The following is a 19319-nucleotide window of genomic DNA, read 5'->3' on the forward strand; positions in this document are numbered from 1 at the left end:
TTGTTAGGAATTACTTACTCACCAAAGTGGTCTTGGTGTTTCACGGTTCATCTCACAAGACATGATGGAATGTGTAAGTCGCCTGTTTCAGTGAGCAGTGCTTACTTAGCGTGCTACCAGGCCTCTAATAGTGTACCGTTTTTATGCGGAAGTACAGCTCAGTGAGCCGATTGGTATACCCTGAAGAGATCTCATTGGACATAAGCACACCTTCAAACGGCTTTTAACACAGTGTGAAATGGTCAGAGAAAGCCTCTCTTCTTACACATTGCTAAAATTCTTACACCATTCATTAGTGCTGCAATCCAGTGATGTAGGGACCAATTTCACACTCACCTCACAGGACTTTTTTTTTTTTTAATATTTAAAACATTTTTTTTATTTTAAAAAGACTGTGGTAAAATCCACATAAATATACAGTTTACCATGTTAACCAGTCTTAAGGGTACAATTCAGTAGCATGAAGCACATTCACCTGGCTGGGCAACCATATTCCAGACTCTTCTCTTACAAAACAGATACTCGGTACCCACTCAACACCTCCTCCTTCTCCCATCCTCCAGGCCCCACTCACCACCGGCCCACGTTCTGTCTCCATGACTTTGACTACTCCAGACATCTCTTACAAGTGGAATCATGCAGTACTTGTCTTTTTGTGACTGGCTTATTTCACTCACGGTAATGTCTTCAAGGTTCATTCACGTTGGTTTTGTTTTGTTTTGTTTCGTTTTGTTTTAATTTACATCTAAGTTAGTTAGCATATAGTGCAATGATGATCTCAGGAGTAGGATCCAATGATTCCAATGTCGAACAGCCAGTGCTCATCCCAACAAGTGCCCTCCTCAATGCCCCTTGCCCATTTAGCCCATCCCCCCGCCCAGCACCTCAGCAATCCTCAGTGTGCTCTCTGTATTTAAGAGTCTCTTATGTTTTGTCCCCCTCCCTGTTTTTATATTATTTTTGCTTCCTTTCACGTGTGTTCACCTGTTTTGTATCTTAAAGTCCATATAGAATGAAGTCATATGATATTTGTCTTTCTCTAATTTCGTTTAGCATAATACCCTCTAGTTCCATCCACTTTATTGCAAATGGCAAGATTTCATTCTTTTCGATTACTGTGTAATATTCCATTTTGTGTATATGCCACATCTCCTTTATCCATTCATCAGGTGATGGACATTTGGGCTCTTTCTATCCTTTGGGTATTGTTGATAGCGCTGCTATAAACATTGGTGTGCATGTGCCCCTTTGAAACAGCACTCCTCTATCCTGTGGATAAATACCTAGTAGTACAATTGCTGGGTCATAGGGTAGTTGTATTTTAAAAATTTTGAGGAACCTCCGTACTGTTGTCCAGAGCGGCTGCACTAGTTCGCATTCCCACCAGCAGAGCCAAAGGGTTCCTCTTTCTCTGCATCCTCTCCAACATCTGTCGTTGCCTGAGTTTTAACAGGACCTTATTAAAGCAGATTAAGTCTTACATGGTATACTAAAAGGTCCAAAAAGGGATTCATTGTGATATATCTGCTAACAGAGTCCATGTGGGTGGGTGGCTTCTCTCTCCTCCCCCCAACATCCCAGTGTTTCGTCTGGGCAGATGTAGTTAGTGGACGAGAGAGACAGAGACAGAGAGAGACAGAACGAGCGCTGGTGTGTGTGCACACACATGGAAGTGGGGGAGGGGCAGACACAGTAAGGGAGAGAGAGAATCCCAAGCAGGCTCTGCACTATCAGCATTGAGTCTGACAGGAGGCTCAAACTCACGGACCGTGAGTTCATGATCTGAGCTGAGATCAAGAGTCAGACTCAGCTACCCAGGCGCCCCATAGACAAGAGGGTTTCTCAGTGCCTTGGACTAGAGTTTGGAAATTAGTGTCCATCCTCTGAAAAATTAATTTTACCTGTTCTGAATTTAAACAAAAAACAGGATATCCTCCATTTGTAGTTACTGTTACATGCATACTTTACCATTCTAGAATTTTAATGTGTCCTCAAATTCGAATAGCTTGGGCATTTGTCTGGTTGCAGCCATATTTCCAAGCTAAAATCTTTTTGCAAATATCACACATCTGGGGATGAAGAATTTATGCTTTTCAGCTAATGTCAAATAAGCACCGCATATTAAAAATATCACGGGCACCTGGGTGGCTGAATCAGTTGAGCATCCTAATTTTGCTGAGGTTATAATCTCACAGTTGGTGAGTTCGAGCCACACATCCGGCTTGCTGCCTTCATTGCACAGCCCACTTCTGATCCTCTGTCCTCCCCTCCCCCACTTGCACTCTCTCTCTCTCTCTCTCTCTCAAACATAAATAAACATTTAAAAATAAAAATATCACCTATTCTTATTTTCAGTTAATTCAAACTGTAAATTGATTTATATTCTGGAATCTTTTCTTCCATGGCCCAGAGCCTCACATTTAGTTTCTCTAAAATTCACAGAACTAACTAGTCAAACAAAAGGCAGTTTCAATATATTTCAGTGGGTAGAGGACATGGACAATTTAGAGATGAAGGACTGCTATTACTTGGTACATTTTGGTGGCAATTAAAGAAGACTACAATAATTAGATATCATTTTCTATCTAGTAAAATATCAAGGAATAACATCTTTGTGTAGAGAAGAATTGAAACAAACATTTGTTTTGGGTGACAGTATCACTTAATAGAAAAATTCCATTTGGAATATAAATTGATCATAATTATTCAAGTATTCACTCTCTTGAAAAATTGTGGGAACATTTTAAACACTCGGAACTTGGGGAATGATTAAACAAGTCATAACACATCTTTTCAGTGTAGCCATTGAAAGCATGCTTAAGGCCAAGTAATTTAAGGTCAAGAGAAGAAAACAAGCTTTTGATAGTTAAAAGTTAAAAAAGAGAAAAGGAAAGAAAGAAAAGAAGTAAAAAGGTCCATGAAATTTCATATGCTTTATGATATTTACATTTTTTAAATGCCTCTGGATGAGAAAGAAATCAAATCATTATTAACTTCATAGCAAAAATCTTGTTTTCAAATGGAAAGTACATTTTTTTTAATGCTTTTATTTTTGAGAGACAGAGAGAGACAGCGCAAGCATGGGAGGGTCAGAGAGAGAGAGGGAGACACAGAATCTGAAACAGGCTCAAGGCTCTGAGCTAGCTGTCAGCACAGAGCCTGACGCAGGGCTCGAACCCACAAACGTGAGATCGTGACCTGAGCTGAAGGCGGACGATTAACCGACTGAGCCACCCAGGCGCCCCAGAAAGTACATTTTTAAGCTACTCACAACCTATACTTTTTTAATCCAAACCACCAGTATTCATATTATTTAAAAAAGAATCCTGTTATAGGTCTGTGGGTAAAAGTCTATGTTCCCCAAAAATTGTAAGCATCAATATGTAAATAAAAACCAAATGTTTAAAGGGTGCCTGGGTGGCTCAGTCGGTTAAGCATCTCACTTCGGCTCAGGTCATGATCTCATGGTTCGTGGGTTCAAGCCCCGCGTTGGGCTCTGTGCTGACAGGTAGCTGAGAACCTAGAGTGTGTCTTTGGATTCTGTGTCTCCCTCTCTCTCTGACCCTCCCCTGCTCACGCTGTCTTCTCCGTCTCTCTAAAATAAATAAAAAACATTAAAAAAACCCCAAATAATTCAATAAAATTCCTTATCCATATGGAGAGTACGGCCTTTAGTTTCGAAAGGTTGCCAACCAGTCACAAAAATGCCATACAAACATTCAGAGGTGTGCATTATGCCAAAAAATTCAAACAACTTTGTTTTAAAACAGGAAAGGAAAAAAACAGCTAAAATAGCTTCTGTACAAGAAAAAGTTCCTGGGGAAGAGGGAGTGGGGGATCGTGTTACACTAAAACAAAAGGCAAGACTTTTAGAACTTTTTTATTATTTAAAAAAATTTTAAGTTTATTTATTTTGAGAGACAAAGAGAGCATGAGTGGGGTACGGGCAGAAAGAGAGAATACCACGCAGGCTCTGGGCTGCCAGTGCTGAGCCCGATGCCAGACATCTCAAAAATAAATATATAAACTTTAAAAAATGATTGTATGATCTTTGGGGTTCCCCCAGCTCCCAGATTCTACATCTAATAAAAGGGGGAGGGGAACCTCCTTCATTCTAAACTTCATACTTAGCTCCTTCAGAAGCCAGAGAAACAAAGATAGTTGGGGAAAGCTGTTTTCACTGTCTTGGGCTTCACTGGGTGACATCATCTTGCCAAATCCATCTCAGTCCAGGGTCTTGTCCTAGGAAAAGACCTTCTGCTTTGAGGAAGAAGGGTGGATGTACAACCAAACCAAAGGGCCAATTTATGAAGTGATAGCAAATAATATCACACAAGGGCACCAAGCACTTCCACCCCTAACCCTGGACTTCCCACCCTATGGGTACCTCCACGGAAAGCACACAGTATTTATAAAAGTAAAATTCTTAGGGGAGCCTATGTGGCTCAGTTGATAGAGCATGAGACTTTTTTTTCTTAAATTTCTTTTCTTTTCTTTTCTTTCTTTCCTTCCCTCCCTCCCTTGCTTCTTCCCTTCCCCCCTCCCTCCGTCCCTCCCTTCCTTCCTTCCTTGTAATCTCTACACCCAACTGGGGCTCGAACTCACAACCAGGAGATTAAGAGTAGCATACTCCACGGACTGTGAGGCGCCCCTAGAGTAGGTGACTCTTCATCACAGGGTTATGCGTTAGAGCTCCACTGTTGAGTGTAGAGATTATTTAAAAATAAAATCCTAATTGTTCTTTCTTTCTTTCCTTCCTTCCTTCCTCCCTCCCTCCCTCTCTCTCTCTCTTTTTCTTTCTTTCTTTTTAGAGATGCTAGGGATCGAACAGGGACCTCAAATTGTACTTTAGAAGCGTGCTAGTAGGTGAAGAATTGGGAGGAATGACCGGACTCCACGTTACGCGGCTCAGGGAAAAGCTTGATGCGGCACCTCCAGGACCGAGGAGCACCTGCCCCCAGGTGGGCAGATGATCCCCTGGGCCAGAACTGCTCCTGGACTTGGGTGGCCAGACTAGCATTATCCCCAGATACTCCCTAGTCATCCCTTTCCTGGCCGACCAGGCCCTCTTTCAGCTAGACGATCTTCTTTAGATGTGCTATTACTTTCCTTCCCTGGGGACGGTCCAGTCCCAGGCGCTGAGCTCCGTGTGGACTGGGGAGTTTCCTTTTTTCCCCCCAGCTTGGGTAGGGGTGGAGTGGGCGATCTCCCTGTTCCCACCTCTTCTGGCCCTTCCCCAGGCCTCCTGAGATCTGGCTTAAGAGAGTAGGGGGCTGGGAGGATCCTTTCCCGCCTTGGGCCCGGAGGGCTGGATCTTCCCGCTGGCGAGAAGGGCTGGTCCAAAACGCCAAGCTGCGCGCTCCCGGAGGCTGGGAGCGCAGCAGGGGCGTGTCCCCGCGCTCACCTGCCATTGGACAGGTGGGGCGGCTCGGCCTCGGGCAGGGCCGAACTATAAATGCGGAGCCGGCTGCAGCCGAGCCAGGCGTGCTGCACGATGGTGGATAGTGTGTACCGCACCCGCTCCCTGGGGGTGGCGGCCGAAGGGCTCCCGGACCAGTATGCGGACGGAGAGGCGGCACGCGTGTGGCAGCTCTACATCGGGGACACCCGCAGCCGCACGGCCGAGTACAAGTCCTGGCTGCTCGGGCTGCTGCGCCAGCACGGCTGCCAGCGGGTGCTCGACGTGGCCTGCGGCACCGGGTGAGCCGGGGCAGGGGCCAGAGAGCAGCTGGGTCGGCGTTGGCGGGGGGGCGGGGGGGGGCGCGGGTATGGGGAGACCTAGGCCTGGTTGGTTCGGCAGCCTCCACCTGTGACCCGCAGCCGGCCGGAGGTCGGGATGAGGGGGCAGGGCGGGCGGGAGGAGGGGCTTAAGACACCCAAGGTGAGAGGGGGCGTGTAGTTACCGCAGGGTGGGGGACGCAGGGTGGGGACGCTGGGTGGGGCCTGCCAGTTCTCTGGGGAGGGCTGTGGCTGGGTTCCGGCGCCAGACAGATAAGCTCGGGTCCGGGCTGCAGCATTGCTCCCGAGTGATGGCCTTGGCAGTGTTAACAGTTAACATTTGTTCAATATTTGCCCGTGCCACGCGCTGTGCCAGGATCTTTTGATACATCATCTTTAAGATCCTCACATAACCTTATGGGGTAATAAGGAGTGATACCGTATTTACAGCTGTGGAAATCAGGAGCCAAGGAGAGGAGATTCAGACAAACCACCATGCTGTACTACCTCCTCCGCACGGGTTCCTAAATTCCAGGAGCCTGTTTGCCCAATCCCTCAAGTGGGGATAACACTGTCTACCTCACAGGGTTGCCATGAGGATTCATACACATTTATAGAGTGCCTGGCTCTGAAGAGGTGCTAAATAATAAAACCCTGAATTTGCTACCTGGTGATAAACCGATTTGCCAGGTCATCTGAGGTCAGGGGAGAAGGCCTAAGGAGAGGAAGCAAAGAGATGGTCTCAAGAGTGGAGGAGACAGAAGTGCCCAGCACAGGGCCGCCTCCTTGCCTTCCCAGGCCCCCTGACTGCCCCTCTTGGCTTCTCATCTCTGACTCTGCCCAGAGTGGATTCCATCATGCTGGTGGAAGAGGGCTTCACTGTGACCAGTGTGGATGCCAGTGACAAGATGCTGAAGTATGCACTTAAGGAGCGCTGGAACCGGCGGCATGAGCCGGCCTTCGACAAGTGGGGTATGCAGGTCCAGTCAGGCCCTCCCCACCCAGCCCCCAGGGACTCAGTACTCTCTGCCCTGGGCTCCTTCCGCTCCTGTACTGGGGTGCTTTGTTTTCCTTAAGGGGACAGCAAAATTACTTCCATTTCCCTGGAAAGGAAGGCTTGCGCACCAGAATGTTTCTGGTAACAAGTCTTCTCCCTCCTTCCAAATAAACACCCAGAAGCACAGAGCCATTCTTCCCAGCTCTGGTTTCCTCCTCCCTTGACTCCCCCTCCCCCTCCCCGTGTGTCTATGTGATCTCCTCTCTCTAACTGGATGGGGTATCCCTGTGTGTCTTGAAGGGGAAACTGAGGCAGGGTTGTACTTGGTGGAGGTGCGTGCTGCTGGGAACATGGTGCCACCCTGATCCCTCTTCCCCTTCCTGGTCCTAGTCATTGAAGAAGCCAACTGGATGACTCTGGACAAAGATGTGCCCCAGCCACCAGGGGGCGGCTTCGATGCGGTCATCTGCCTTGGCAATAGTTTTGCCCACTTGCCAGACTGCAGAGGTGAGAGGGGGTGTGGCCTTGGGCATGGCACTTGCTTTGAGCTATGTCTCTTTTCACAGACCCCTGGGTGCCCGCTCTCCTGACAGGGCAGACTCTGTTTTCTGCTCCTCTCTGCCTTGGCACCTGTATCCCTGGGGAGGAGAAAGATGGGAGGGAGACTGGTGCTTGGAGCCCGGAGCAGATGCAGCCTCTCTGCCCCTGCCCGGAGCTCAGGAGACCAGAGTGAGCACCGGCTGGCACTGAGGAACATCGCGAGCATGGTGCGGTCTGGGGGCCTGCTGGTCATCGATCATCGCAACTACGACCACATCCTCAGCACAGGCTGTGCACCCCCAGGAAAGAACATCTACTATAAGGTGGGGCCCCTGGGGGTGGGGGCCCAGAGTGAGGGGGTGTGATCCTGGGGTCCAGGCCCCACAGTCGTTGCAGAGGCTAATACAGCCTGCACCACCACCTACAGAGTGACTTGACCAAAGACATCACGACATCGGTGCTGACAGTGAACAACAAGGCCCACATGGTGACCCTGGACTACACGGTGCAGGTGCCAGGTGCTGGCCAGGATGGTTCTCCTGGTTTGAGGTACCCACTCGCCTGGGCAGGGATGAGGAGGGGTGGTGCCAAGGCCACCAGCCCTCACGGTTGGTTGGCGGCTCTGTTGCAGTAAGTTCCGGCTCTCCTACTACCCACACCGTTTGGCTTCCTTCACGGAGTTGCTCCGAGCAGCCTTCGGGGGCAAGTGCCAGCACAGCGTCCTGGGTGACTTCAAGCCTTACAAGCCTGACCAGGCCTACATCCCTTGCTATTTCATCCATGTGCTCAAGAGGACGGACTGAGTGCTGAGCGGGGCCTCCGCTCCTAGAACCCTCTGCCCAGGCACTGCCAGATCTGTCTGGGGAGGTGGGGACTGGCAGCCCCATACCAAGCCCAGCTCCCTCACAGGGCAGATCTTTGGGGTGTGGGGAGGGGCACACTGCTGCTGGCGGTACGGGGATTTGGGTTGAGGCAAATGGAAGCATGAGCAATATACTCTGTGCCTTTTTCAGCTCCTATGTGCCTGGTGTTTATATCAGAAGGATCAGGCTCCTGTGGCCGCCTCCCCATCCTCCCCTGGGGCTCACTCCTTCCACAATCTTGCTCTTCCCCACCGCCCTTTCAGACCACAACCAGCAGGGGGCAGCATACGTTTTATTTTCAGCCAAGATTAGACTCCCCTGCTGCCCCAACCACAGAACTCCAGGCCCAAGCCCCTCCTTCTGAGCAGAGGCTCTTTAGTCTTGGAGCGAGCTGGGCCTGGGAGGATGAACAGGTAGGCAGGGGATGGCGCCCTTTGAGCTCTCGAGGAGCTCTTCGGCACCTAGGGGATCTCCTGGAGGTAGGCCGACTTTGGATGCAACCGCAGCACGTTGAGAAAGAGCCCCCTTGCTCTCTCAGGTCTCCGTGGGGATACCTAATACCTTTAGCCATTGTGAGCAGGGTCCAGATTGCAGGAGGCTCTTAGCAGGCGGCAAACTTGCGCTGGATGCGCTTGTACCGGAGCAGCTCCTGCTCGCTGACTGAGGGCTGCAGCCGGGCAGCGGCCTGCAACAGGTCCTCCATTGTGAGCAGCAGGGCTGAGTTTCCAGGCTCCAGCCCTGAGGGGTGACAGGGGGCAACAGAGGCCTTGGTCTGTGTCCGAGGAGGGCGAGCCCTGGGGTAGGCATCTTCTTGCCCAGAGTTCCCAAAAGGTCAACAGTCCCTCCTCTGAGATCTAGGACCAGGCCTGGTTCCCATTCACTCTTTGGTTGATCTCTAGGAGCTGGCAAGTGGCTCACCTTCCTCCAGGTCCCGAACCCTGCGTTTGAGGGCAGCTGTCATGGCATCAGAGCAGAGGGAGTAGAGGTCTGCGCCCGTCAGCTGGGGAGGGCAGCGATCCAGCACACTCACCAAGCTCACAGAGGGCTCTAACTTGAATCTGTTGTGCAGATACAGGAAAGAAATGGTTTTACCTGACGTCAAGATGCATCCCTGACCAGCTCATTCTGCGTGTTGCATTTATCCCCTGACCGTCCCAAGGCCCAAGCCCTCTGGGAGTCTCCCCCTAATAGGGCATACTTGCGGGTGATGGCGCTCAGAACACGTAGCTGGGAGGCGCGGTCCTCACTCACCCCCACAAACACCAGCTTGTCAAATCTTTAGGGAAATAGGCAGGCATTAGGGTCAGGGAGCCCAGCATGAGGGTGGAGGAGGCATAGGAAGGGGGTCAGGGGAGTGGCCCCAGTGGGCCTGGTGGAGGTGAGAGGTACGGGGTGCACACCTGCCAGGCCGCAGAAGCGCAGGGTCCAGGAGATCTGGTCTGTTGGTGGCCCCAATCACAAACACATCTTGAGTGCTGTGAAGCCCATCCAACTCGGCCAGGAGCTGAGACACCACCCTGCAAGTGAGCACACGAAGGCGGGAGAGTCCTTGGGCCTTCCTCAGCCCCTGCCCTACTGGTGGTGGCTGTCCTTGCAGGTCTCTACAGGGCCACCTGCCCGGCTGTGCCCTCTATACCCCTCCAGGCAGGCCCCCCCCCACCCCGCCTCCATTCCCCTCAACGCCCCCCCCCAACTCCACGGCCCCTATCAGAACTGGACCATCAGGAACTCTTCAGGTACTGAAGACTGTTGAAACCTGTCTCCGGTCCCTCCGTCTTGGACCCCACACTCCATTCTGGCTCAGGCCCCCACCTGTCCATCACACCTCCAGAGTCTCCACTTCGCCCCCGGCTTGGAGCCAGCGAGTCTAGTTCATCAAAGAAGATAATGCATGGAGCCGCAGCCCTGGCCCTGGCGAACACTGAGGAGAGAAAGGGGCACACGGGATGGGGAGCCTGAGGGGGCGCTGAAGCCAGGAGGTAGGGGAGGGAAAGCCAGGTGTGACAATTCATCACTCTGGGTACTAGGCCACCCTGGGCAGGTCCTTTGTGGATAGGACCATGAGACCTTGGAAAGACCAAGAGCCGCCTGAGGTGGAGGTGGGCACCACAAGGCCCATCGGGGTTTAGGAAGGACTAGAAGCCAGGCCCTCCTCACCCACTCACCTTCTCGAACATTCTCCTCACTTTGGCCCACATACATGTTGATCAGCTCAGGCCCTTTCACGCTGAAAGAGAGAATATTTGTCAGATGCATAAAAGCACAAGTGACCTCTCAGCCAGTCCCTCCTGCTGGCCAGCCTATTGCAGCCCCCAATTTGCCCACCATCCCTTCCATACCCCCTCGCCACCTGAGGAAGGTAAGGCTGCATTCGGTGGCTACTGCCTTGGCCAGGAGGGTCTTGCCAGTGCCAGGGGGCCCATGGAGCAGAAGGCCCGAGCGCCTCAGGCCTAGGCTCAGCAGCTCTGGGTGCTCTAGAGGGAGCTGAATGGTCTCCAGAATCTCCTTCTTCACCTCCTGCAGCCCGCCCACATCATGCCAGGACACGGAGGGGATCTAGGAGACGGAAAGTGTGTGGTTGGGGATATGGTGGTGGAGAGAACTGCTGTCCTACCTCCAAGGACCTGGAATCCTACCTTGGGGGCTCCGATGGCCTGGGAGTGAGCTGTTTGCAGCTGCTCCAGGGCCTGCCCGAAATCCTCGGCCAGGAGGGGAAAGCCAGCAGCGCACAGCTCCCCCTCATCCTCCTCACTCAAGCTGCCTGCCGAGCTGCAAAGAGAAACCAAGGAAGGCCTCTGGAGGACCTGACATACAGCATCCTTCCCATCAGGGTCCTGGCTCCTTCGCCCCGGCCTCCACCCACCCATAATTCTCCTTGCCCCCTTTTCCCTCCTGTGCCCAGGTTCCTTACCCCAAGTTCTTGATCCTGGTACAGGCTGCCCGGCTGCTGTGGGACAAAAGGGCATAGAGATCCCCTACCACAAAGCCCTGGGGAACCACAGGAAAGGACACATGAGCAGGCTACAGTAGGCAGGAACTGTCAGAGGGCAGTCCCCTGGCAGATGCAGAGGCCCAGGATTGAAGCCTCGGGGCTTTCTACCCTCACTTGCAAGGCAGCCAGACCGTATCCCCGTAACAGAGAATGCGGGGAGGCCCGTGACCTGCCTCCGTACTCACCGCGCACCGCCGTGCCAGCTGCGGCAGGTTCACCTCTTGGCCCAGCGGGAGGTGGGTGGTGAGGGCCCGTAGGACACTGAGCCGCTGCCCCTCCGACAGCACAGGCACCTCCAGCTCGTGAGGAAATGCCATCTGCACGTCGGCAGGCAGGTCCTGGGCCTTGCTCGTGGTGGCCACAACCAGCAGCGGCGGGGAGCTGCGGACAGAGTGGGTGCTGAGGGCGAGGAAACCCAACGCTGTGCTGTCAAGAGGCTGGTGCAGTAGGGCAGGGACGGGGCAGGGGGGTGGTTCTGGGGCAGAAGAGGGAGGTGAGCGCCCCAAAGCTTCTGGGATGGGGCCCCACAGGCATACTTGAGAGGGGGTCCTGTGCTTCCCCCCTCATGCAGGGAGCTTACTGAGGGTAGAGGCCATGCTTTTTCTCCAACTAGTGCTCCCCACGAAATACTAGGGACCACATCCTCCTCCCTCTGAATACCCCAAGCTCCCTAGCTCAGGGCCAGTTGGAGAACAGCCAAAGGGGCAGGATGTCTGAGAAGCCATTGAGGAAGAGATGACAAAAGGCTGAGGAAGAGATGACAAAAGGCTGAAGAGAGATGTGGTGGCTGGGCCTTGCCCCTTTACAGACCCAGCTCCATATAATACCTGGTGAGGGGGTCCTCATCGAGGAGGAGGTGACGCAGAGTGGCCACCACACGGGCGTCCTCACCTAGCCCATCACGGTCCCGACCCAGAAGGTCCACGGCTGTCAGCAACAGGACCACAGGCCGGCAGCGCCGGGCCCGGGAGAAGATGGCCTGCAGTTTTGTCTCCACGGCCCCGCTACTGTCTGCACAGAGGCTGGAGCAGGGCACCTGGGGAGGGGGGCCCGGCAGTCTGTGAGCAAAGGGCAGCTGTGACTGAGGTGGGAATGGTGGGGAGAGAAGCCAGAAGATGCAGGCCATCTCTTTTTAGAGAGCAATGGGGGGAGAAGAAGGTAACACGGGCTGAGTTCTTCTTTACCCTAACTTCATTCCCTGGACTGTTCATCAAAATCTTCACACCACTTCCTTTTTGAAAGTCTCTCTTAGTAGTTGAGAATCATGGGAATCTGTCTACAGCCATACCACCCTGAACGTGCCCGGTCTTGGCCGATCTCGGAAGCTAAGCAGGGTCAGGCCTGGTTAGTACTTGGATGGGAGAATCATGGGAATCTGCCTGACCAATTGGTCCACTGGGCTGAGGGGTGGGTGGGAGGGGAGGAGGAGAATCTGGGCTGGAGAGATGTGGTTGGGGTTCTATCCTCCAAGTACCCTCACCTTCAGTAAGTGGAGGCCGAGGCGGCTGCAGGCGGCAGTGACAGCTGTGGCCTTCCCACTGCCCGGGGGACCACGGAGAAGGACACTGCTGGTTCCTGTCAACAGGGCACCTCTGCAACCAGAGAACAGACACTTGTTTCCTCCATTCTGGTCAAAGTTAAGAGCCCCCAATAACATAGGGGGCCTTGGATCTAGAAAGCAGAGAGAGTGTTTCTTTTTTTTTTGAGGCATCACCCCTCTTCCAGGGCTGTTTCCATATGGTGAGGCTGCCTTTCCCATACCACCCATGGTGGTCTGGTGAGAGCAGGGAGCACATCCACCAGCCAGGACGATTCCCTTGTCATCACTGCCTTCAATAAAGCCTTGACTGTTATGTCAGGTCTGGAATCTTGAGGAATTAGGGAAGGGTCTGTGTCTATACTTAGGCCGGTGGTATGAGGGACTAAATCTTTTGGGACCAGGGTGGTGAAGGACAGAATGGCTAGCGGGCTCCCCAAGGGGAAGGGCAGTGTCAGACAGCTGTCCCAGGTAGAGATTCTTCCTCCCCAGCTGACCTTGGAGGATGGGGGTTATTCCCAGAAAGGAGCCTAGGAATTTGCTTACAGAAAGGGAATGGGCTGGTGGCCTGGGCATACTGGTTTGAGGGGGGTCCACCCAAATCCTACTTGCACTACTTCTCCAGCCTGCTGCCCCTCCAGAGATGTCCTGAGCAGGCTTTCCTCACACCGTGGGGCTGCGGCCTCACTCACCCTGGCTGGAGGCGAGGCTTCAGGGCAGCACAGAGCTCAGTCACCAAGGCTTCCAGGCCCGGAGGAGACAAGCTGTTCCAGGGAGTGGATTCTCCTGAAGCGAGCCTTGGAACAGGGCTCAGGGTAGAACCCACCTGTGAAAGGTGGGAGGAAGCTTTAGTGTCTGGAAGTTGTTTCTGCTCCTTTCCCCAGGTCACTCCCGTCCCCAGGGCCTCACCAAGTACAAGGAGGTATGGATGGTGTCTGCCAAGAAGGCACTGGTCAGGCCATCCGGAGCTTCCCCAAGGGTTTTCTTCACTTTAAAAAACATCTCCCGCCACCTGAAGGAAGAAGCCCAATGAACCCCAGACCCAGAGCCCTTCTATACCCCTCCCTAAGGACAAGGTGGTTGTGTCAATCATTGAGGTCCCTAGCAGGGACAAAGTCTAGAGCAGCATGAGTAACTAACTTGGCAGGGGGTCAGGGAGGGGAGAGGAGTAGGGGTAAAAGAAAGCAAATGGTCTTTCTCATCTCCCAGGATGGTTGATGCACAATCTTGAGGGCAGGAGCTATAACTCCTCCACCTCCCTCATGACAACCATCAGGGGGCCTTGGAGGTGTGAATCCCCATGTGAATGGCCTACCCACCCAGTCCAACGGGAGAAGACACAGCTGCACTAAGCAGTGATCATCTGACCATTTTTACTGGCTTCAGACTACGATCTTTCCCTCAAACTCATACCTACCAAGGCCTTCCAAAACCTCAGCAGAAAGGGTCCCTTGGTTCTTATTCAATAACCCACACAATCTAATTGCAGATTCCTTACTAAAGTCATGAGACTATTGAATACTGAAAACAAACTGAGTGCTGAAGGGGGTGGGGGGGAAGGGGGTGATGGTCATGGAGGGGACACTTGTGGGGAGAAGCACTGGGTGTTACATGGAAACCAATTTGACAATAAACTATTATTTAAAAAAAGACATCTAATGATTCTCTATTTTGGCTGCACATTAGAACGATCTGCAAAACTTCTGAAAATCAGTATCTCCCACATATTGTATGATTCCATTCAGCAGATTGGTAATTGCTGGGGGCTGAGGGATGGAGAGGGTACAGATGACTGCTAATGAGTAGGGGTTTAGAAGTGATGAAAGTGTTCTGGAATTAGACAGTGGTGTTGGTTGCATAACCTTGTGAATCTACTAAAAGCCACCGAACTGTGCACCTCAAACAGGTGGATTTTATGGCATGCGAATTATAGCTCAATTTTTAAAAGTAATCTCTACACCCCAGGTGGGGCTTGAATTCATGACCCTGAGATCAAGAATTGCATGCTCTAGAGACTGAGCCAGCCCGGTGCCCCATTTCAGTTTTTAAGTTAGCACTTTTCTCTCCTTTGGAAAAAGGCAAAAGACCTCACAGGCTCTAGCTTCACCTCGATTCTGCTCCAATAGGTCTGAGGGGCCTCAGGTACCTGTATCATTTTCCAAAGCTCCCCCAGCCATAACCAGGGCTGTGCAAGTCACTGCTAGTATCAGAGGGAATTAGGGCTTCTCAGCCTACAGCATGCAGAGTGGGGAGCCGGCAGTAGTTACTAGCTGAGTCTTCCGGATAAAAATGATTAACTACTCTCCTCTTTAATCCTCAGGTAGAAAGGCAATGACTTGGCCCAGACTTGGGCCTCTTGAAGTTTCATTTGGTGCAAATTCCTGTTCACAGTGTCTCGAAGTCATAAAGCGATTTACTTTGGCAGCAGAGTGGAGCATGTGGGAATAACACAAGGTGGAGGGGAGAAGCATACCAGACTGGTATCATGAACTCTTGCAGTTTATTGGGGTAGGCAGTTACTGTGGTAAAAACCAGAATATAAGGAAGGCTGTGTCTTACTGTTAATCAGTATACATGGACAGTGGGTGGGTCTATAACCTAGAACCTCAATCCTGAGTCACAGTGCACATGGTAAGCAGTGGAATCCAAGGAGGAACAGCATTGTGGAGGGTTAATTCCATTCCAGGGATCTCAGGAGCCTGCGAGCAGGGCTTCCCCAGCTCTGGGGGAGGGAAAAACTGTGTGCTCAGCACCCAGAGGAGAGAGGCAGGTCGCTACAGGGCCGGAACACCAGAGATCCAGGAACAGAACAGGCTTGCTGGTCTGTCACAGAATGGCCCTGTGCCTGCTTTCCTTTGAAGGTACAAAGGGTGGGCATTCTGTAGGCTTCATACAGAGAGCTAGCTCATAGATATTTGCTATATTTAAGATGGGAGACAGAAGTAGGGAGTGACTAATACGTGCCAGCCTGGCACTTTCGACGAGGCACCAGTTGTAGATTTGATTTGGGGAAGCTCAGAGGGGTGCTGTGAGCATCACGTGGGGTGACAAAGGGCACTACCAGGTGCTTCATCTGAGTACCCCAGCTCTGAGAGAACCAAGCTCTGAACGTTGACCGAAGATGAATCAGGTGCACCAGACAAGGCATCTGCCTTAGCAGAGGACCCAAGCTGCCTAGGCCACAGACCTTGGGCATGCCTGAGTCCCTTCAGGCTGGTCCCATCACTTCACCGAAATCCCCTGAACATTGGTATCTAAGTGGTATTCTTCTTCGAAAACATCACTATAGGAAATCACTCCTGGGATATCAGGCTACACATGCTCCCCTTTCACATAAAGCCAAAGCCGTCTCTGAATTCTTTGCCTCACCATTTTACATAGATCCCCTATGATCAGAGTCTACGAGGTGGCAAAAGGAGGGACTCCCTGTTTTGAGTGCTCGGCTCAGACATGCTTCATTGCTCTTTATTGAGGATAAGAAAAAAGAGAAAGCCTCTCAATAACAGCAGCAATCTCTCTTTCCCCCATTTTGGGAGATAGGATTGAAAACCTGCACATGCACATGCCATCAATTAGGGCAGGAAAAGCAAAGCTTGGGTCTCTTTATGTTGAATGTGACCCGAAACCTGGTCCCAAACACTGTGGTTGAGAATGAGAAGCAAGGAGTCTCATGTTGGTCTAGACTCTTAAACTTCTTAATGCTTTACATTACCTATGACCACCCAACAAGTTGAGGCTAAGACACCTGCCAAAGGCAGTAGGCAGTGGTTCTTAATCTTTTTTGTCGGTCTTGCACCCATTTGAGAACCTGAAGAACGCATGTACCTTTTCTCTGGAAAAATGCACATGACAACAACAGTTTCTTATACACAAAATTATTCGACACAGCTTGCGGGGAGGGGATCAGGGGACTCTTACACTCAGGTTGACTCCCAGCTGTAGGACAGGAGCCAGCTGCGTACCTGGGCAGTTTCTCTGGGCTTCCTTCCAGGACCTCTACTTGCCCAATGGTTGGCACACACAGAACATCCCCTTCCTGGACTGCCCTGCAACACATCAGCGGCCCTGGTCAGCTCACAGTGAAGGCCAAGAACACGAGCCTGACATATCCCCACGTATCCGCTCCCAACCTGCAGACCATAGGGACCTACCGCCCACCCAGAGATCCCAAGCAGTTGTCCAGAGAACAAGTCTGACCTAGAATGAACTGGGGGGGAGAGAGGCGAGAATGGAAGAGAAGCTAGAAAGAGGGATCAGAGAGCAGTGAGGGGGTAAAGCTGGACCCTGGCTCTTTGAGGGCCCCCTCAATTCAGAGGTTTCTTGGTTTAGAATGTCACCTCATGGTATCAATTTCTCTTCTATGGACTGCCTGCCACACCAAGAGGCAGCTGGCCGCAATACTGCCTAAAATGAGGCTTGGTAAAGTCAGAAGCTCTGTGGGGCCTGAATCGAAGGCTGGGGATAGGAGGAGAGCAACCGGAGTGAGCAGTTATCTTCTTAAAAGGAGAGGCAGCTGACCTGGGTGTCTGAAAGTGCCGGTAAAGAACATGGTCATAACTTCCGTCAGTGCTGTAGTGGGGAGAGGACACAATTTCGATGTGTAACTCTTTGGCAAACAGAGGTCCAGGCAGCACCGAGCAGCTTCCTTTGTCTTCAGGGGCACTGGAGCCTTCCGAGTACCTCTATTAGAGAAAGAACCACCACTTTATAATCTTCTTCCAAGGAGGCAGGCTCAGCCGATTTCCACTAGCATCCTCTATCCACAAGGCCTGTGGGAGGGGAGGCCTAAGGAGAACTGAATACCTACATCTCTTCTCTAGAAACAAACCTCTCCTTCTAATGGGCACTCGGAAGAGATTTCTGACTCTGGCTCCAAAAAGTTCCCCAGTAAAAAGAATCTTTCTGTGATCCCTTTAAGTTGGCCCTGAGCCAGTAAAGTGGTAAAGACACTCAATTCCCACAAACCCTTTGAGTAGCCACCAGGCAAAACCTGGGATTGATATTAATTGGACATGAGTGGGGACACTCTCAATTCAGGCTGTGGGAAACGCTATGAATGATCGCAGGAAAGCTGAATGAGCTCCAGTCTGAGGACTCCAGAGCTTTTCCTCCATTCAAAAGGAAACCCACACCAGACTCCTATTCGTGCATATCTTATAACCTTGACATCTGATAGCACTAATTGGCTATGCCAGCGTGATCTAACAGAACACAGTGACAGAGATGTTATCTACATGTGCTACCGAGCACTTGAGATGAGACTAAAGCAACCAAAGGACTGAGTTTTTAATTTTATTTAGTTTTAATTAATTGAAAAAGCCGCAATGTGGCTAGTGGCTTCCATATGGGACAGTGCAGGCCTAAACCATACATCTAGGTGCCTCATTAAATATTAGACTGTGTTTGTCCCCCAAATACAATGATCTCCTTGAAGTAATTTGAACCCAACTTCTCTTGGGTATATTCAATAAAATATTAAATCCTAACACCAGGCACTAAAGATAATAAAGAGCCCTCCCCTTCAAGGAACTTAAAATACATAACTGAGAATTAGAGTACATAACCATAATAGGGCAGAAAACAAATACCTTAAGAAAGGTACAAAACGCTATAGGAGGAAGTCATGTTAAATACGTGGTAAGGTTATGTAAGGCTTTGAGAAGGTAGCATCTTTAGATGCGCTTTGCAAGGGGAGGATGGTAGGATTTTAACAGATGAGGCTACAAGAACAGGAAGGAATTTGAAGTCAAGGATAAGCATGAGCAAAAGCAATGAGATATCATCCTCCATATTACTCAGTACAATTCTGGATATACTGCAGCAATTCAACAATTGATTGAGTAGATTAATATCCTGTATATACCTGGTAATTTGACTATGCCTCTCTTCTTGCCCCTGAATAGAGGAAATCCCTTCCCATGCACCACCACACCATGGAGGGTTATATTTTGATCGCAGAGAATAGATAAATAAGACTAAGAGACATTAAGATCTAAGGAGTAAGGGACCTAAATTCCACAGCTCTTTTCTTTCGATTCAGTTGAGGTAAGGAAGAGGGAATAAGGAGGTGGAAGCATTCCTGACCTCAGTCCTGGATCCTACCTGAATTCTGAGCTCTCCCACTTCCAGGGGATCACAGCCGAGATTAAAAGCCAGAGTGGCAGGCACGAGGGCCAGTCCGTCAGCGAGGGGCTCTCCTGGCTGCCCAGAGCCAGGTCCCAGCCTTTCAGAGAGGTCCCAACGAGGCTCCAGGACCTGCACCCTGGCCAAGTGTGGCTGGGAAGTGTTCGACGACTCTCCGGCCCGGCTCACCCACACCCATTCGCCCTGGAAGAGGCCCAGGCTACGGAGGCAGCTCCGGCTTACCTCCAGTGAATCCCCAGTCCCTCCCAGAACTCCCCGGAGTTGCCGGACTGTGCGGTTAACCGCGAAGGAGGACACCACGGGCGGGGGTGGGGGCCGGCTGCTGTCCCCAGCCTCCGGACCCAGTTTGGCCCGCCCACGGAGCTCAGTTACAGCTAGCCGTGTCCCTGGGCCCAGCAGCCCTTGCAACGCCGGTCGCGTCTCCAGCACCTGCGGTCCGGGCACTGGCAGGGCCTCTCCGCGTCGCACCAGCAGCGGCCCGACTCGCGGTCCGAGTCCGGGCCCCGGCGAGGTGCCAAGCAGCGCCCA

At 51.6% G+C, this 19319-nt stretch overlaps 2 protein-coding genes across 2 annotated transcripts in view; one reads left to right on the forward strand and one right to left on the reverse strand.

The window, feature by feature from the left end:
• The first annotated feature begins 5462 nt into the window (after positions 1-5462).
• GNMT (glycine N-methyltransferase) lies at positions 5463-8274 on the forward strand. The gene is made up of 6 exons (XM_029945642.1): positions 5463-5700; positions 6563-6690; positions 7106-7222; positions 7436-7578; positions 7683-7804; positions 7887-8274. The coding sequence occupies exons 1-6, from the start codon at positions 5495-5497 to the stop codon at positions 8056-8058; spliced, it is 888 nt and encodes a 295-aa protein (XP_029801502.1). The 5' UTR covers positions 5463-5494; the 3' UTR covers positions 8059-8274.
• A 117-nt stretch (positions 8275-8391) lies between these two features.
• Positions 8392-19319, reverse strand: part of PEX6 (peroxisomal biogenesis factor 6) — an 11299-nt gene continuing 371 nt past the window's right edge. The window contains exons 1-17 of the mRNA XM_029945641.1: positions 18750-19319; positions 17166-17329; positions 16610-16693; positions 13557-13659; positions 13340-13473; positions 12591-12702; positions 11938-12146; positions 11296-11491; positions 11030-11106; positions 10755-10887; positions 10469-10674; positions 10284-10345; positions 9931-10039; positions 9519-9635; positions 9317-9394; positions 9037-9176; positions 8392-8856 (exon numbers count right to left, since the gene is read on the reverse strand). The exon at positions 18750-19319 is cut by the window's right edge and continues 371 nt beyond it. Coding sequence (XP_029801501.1) covers positions 8720-8856; positions 9037-9176; positions 9317-9394; positions 9519-9635; positions 9931-10039; positions 10284-10345; positions 10469-10674; positions 10755-10887; positions 11030-11106; positions 11296-11491; positions 11938-12146; positions 12591-12702; positions 13340-13473; positions 13557-13659; positions 16610-16693; positions 17166-17329; positions 18750-19319 — 2631 coding nt within the window. The 3' untranslated portion in view covers positions 8392-8719. The remainder of the gene's footprint in view (positions 8857-9036; positions 9177-9316; positions 9395-9518; positions 9636-9930; positions 10040-10283; positions 10346-10468; positions 10675-10754; positions 10888-11029; positions 11107-11295; positions 11492-11937; positions 12147-12590; positions 12703-13339; positions 13474-13556; positions 13660-16609; positions 16694-17165; positions 17330-18749) is intronic.

Source organism: Suricata suricatta, chromosome 7 (genome assembly GCF_006229205.1).
Source record: "Suricata suricatta isolate VVHF042 chromosome 7, meerkat_22Aug2017_6uvM2_HiC, whole genome shotgun sequence".
Taxonomy (NCBI): domain Eukaryota; kingdom Metazoa; phylum Chordata; class Mammalia; order Carnivora; family Herpestidae; genus Suricata; species Suricata suricatta.

Excerpts from the sequence above, each read along its gene's own strand:
- GNMT (XM_029945642.1), top strand. The coding sequence starts at position 5,495 with ATGGTGGATAGTGTGTACCGCACCCGCTCCCTGGGGGTGGCGGCCGAA. Across the intron at positions 5,701-6,562 it reads GACGTGGCCTGCGGCACCGG|AGTGGATTCCATCATGCTGG; the intron begins GTGAGCCGGGGC and ends GACTCTGCCCAG. Across the intron at positions 6,691-7,105 it reads GCCGGCCTTCGACAAGTGGG|TCATTGAAGAAGCCAACTGG; the intron begins GTATGCAGGTCC and ends TCCTGGTCCTAG.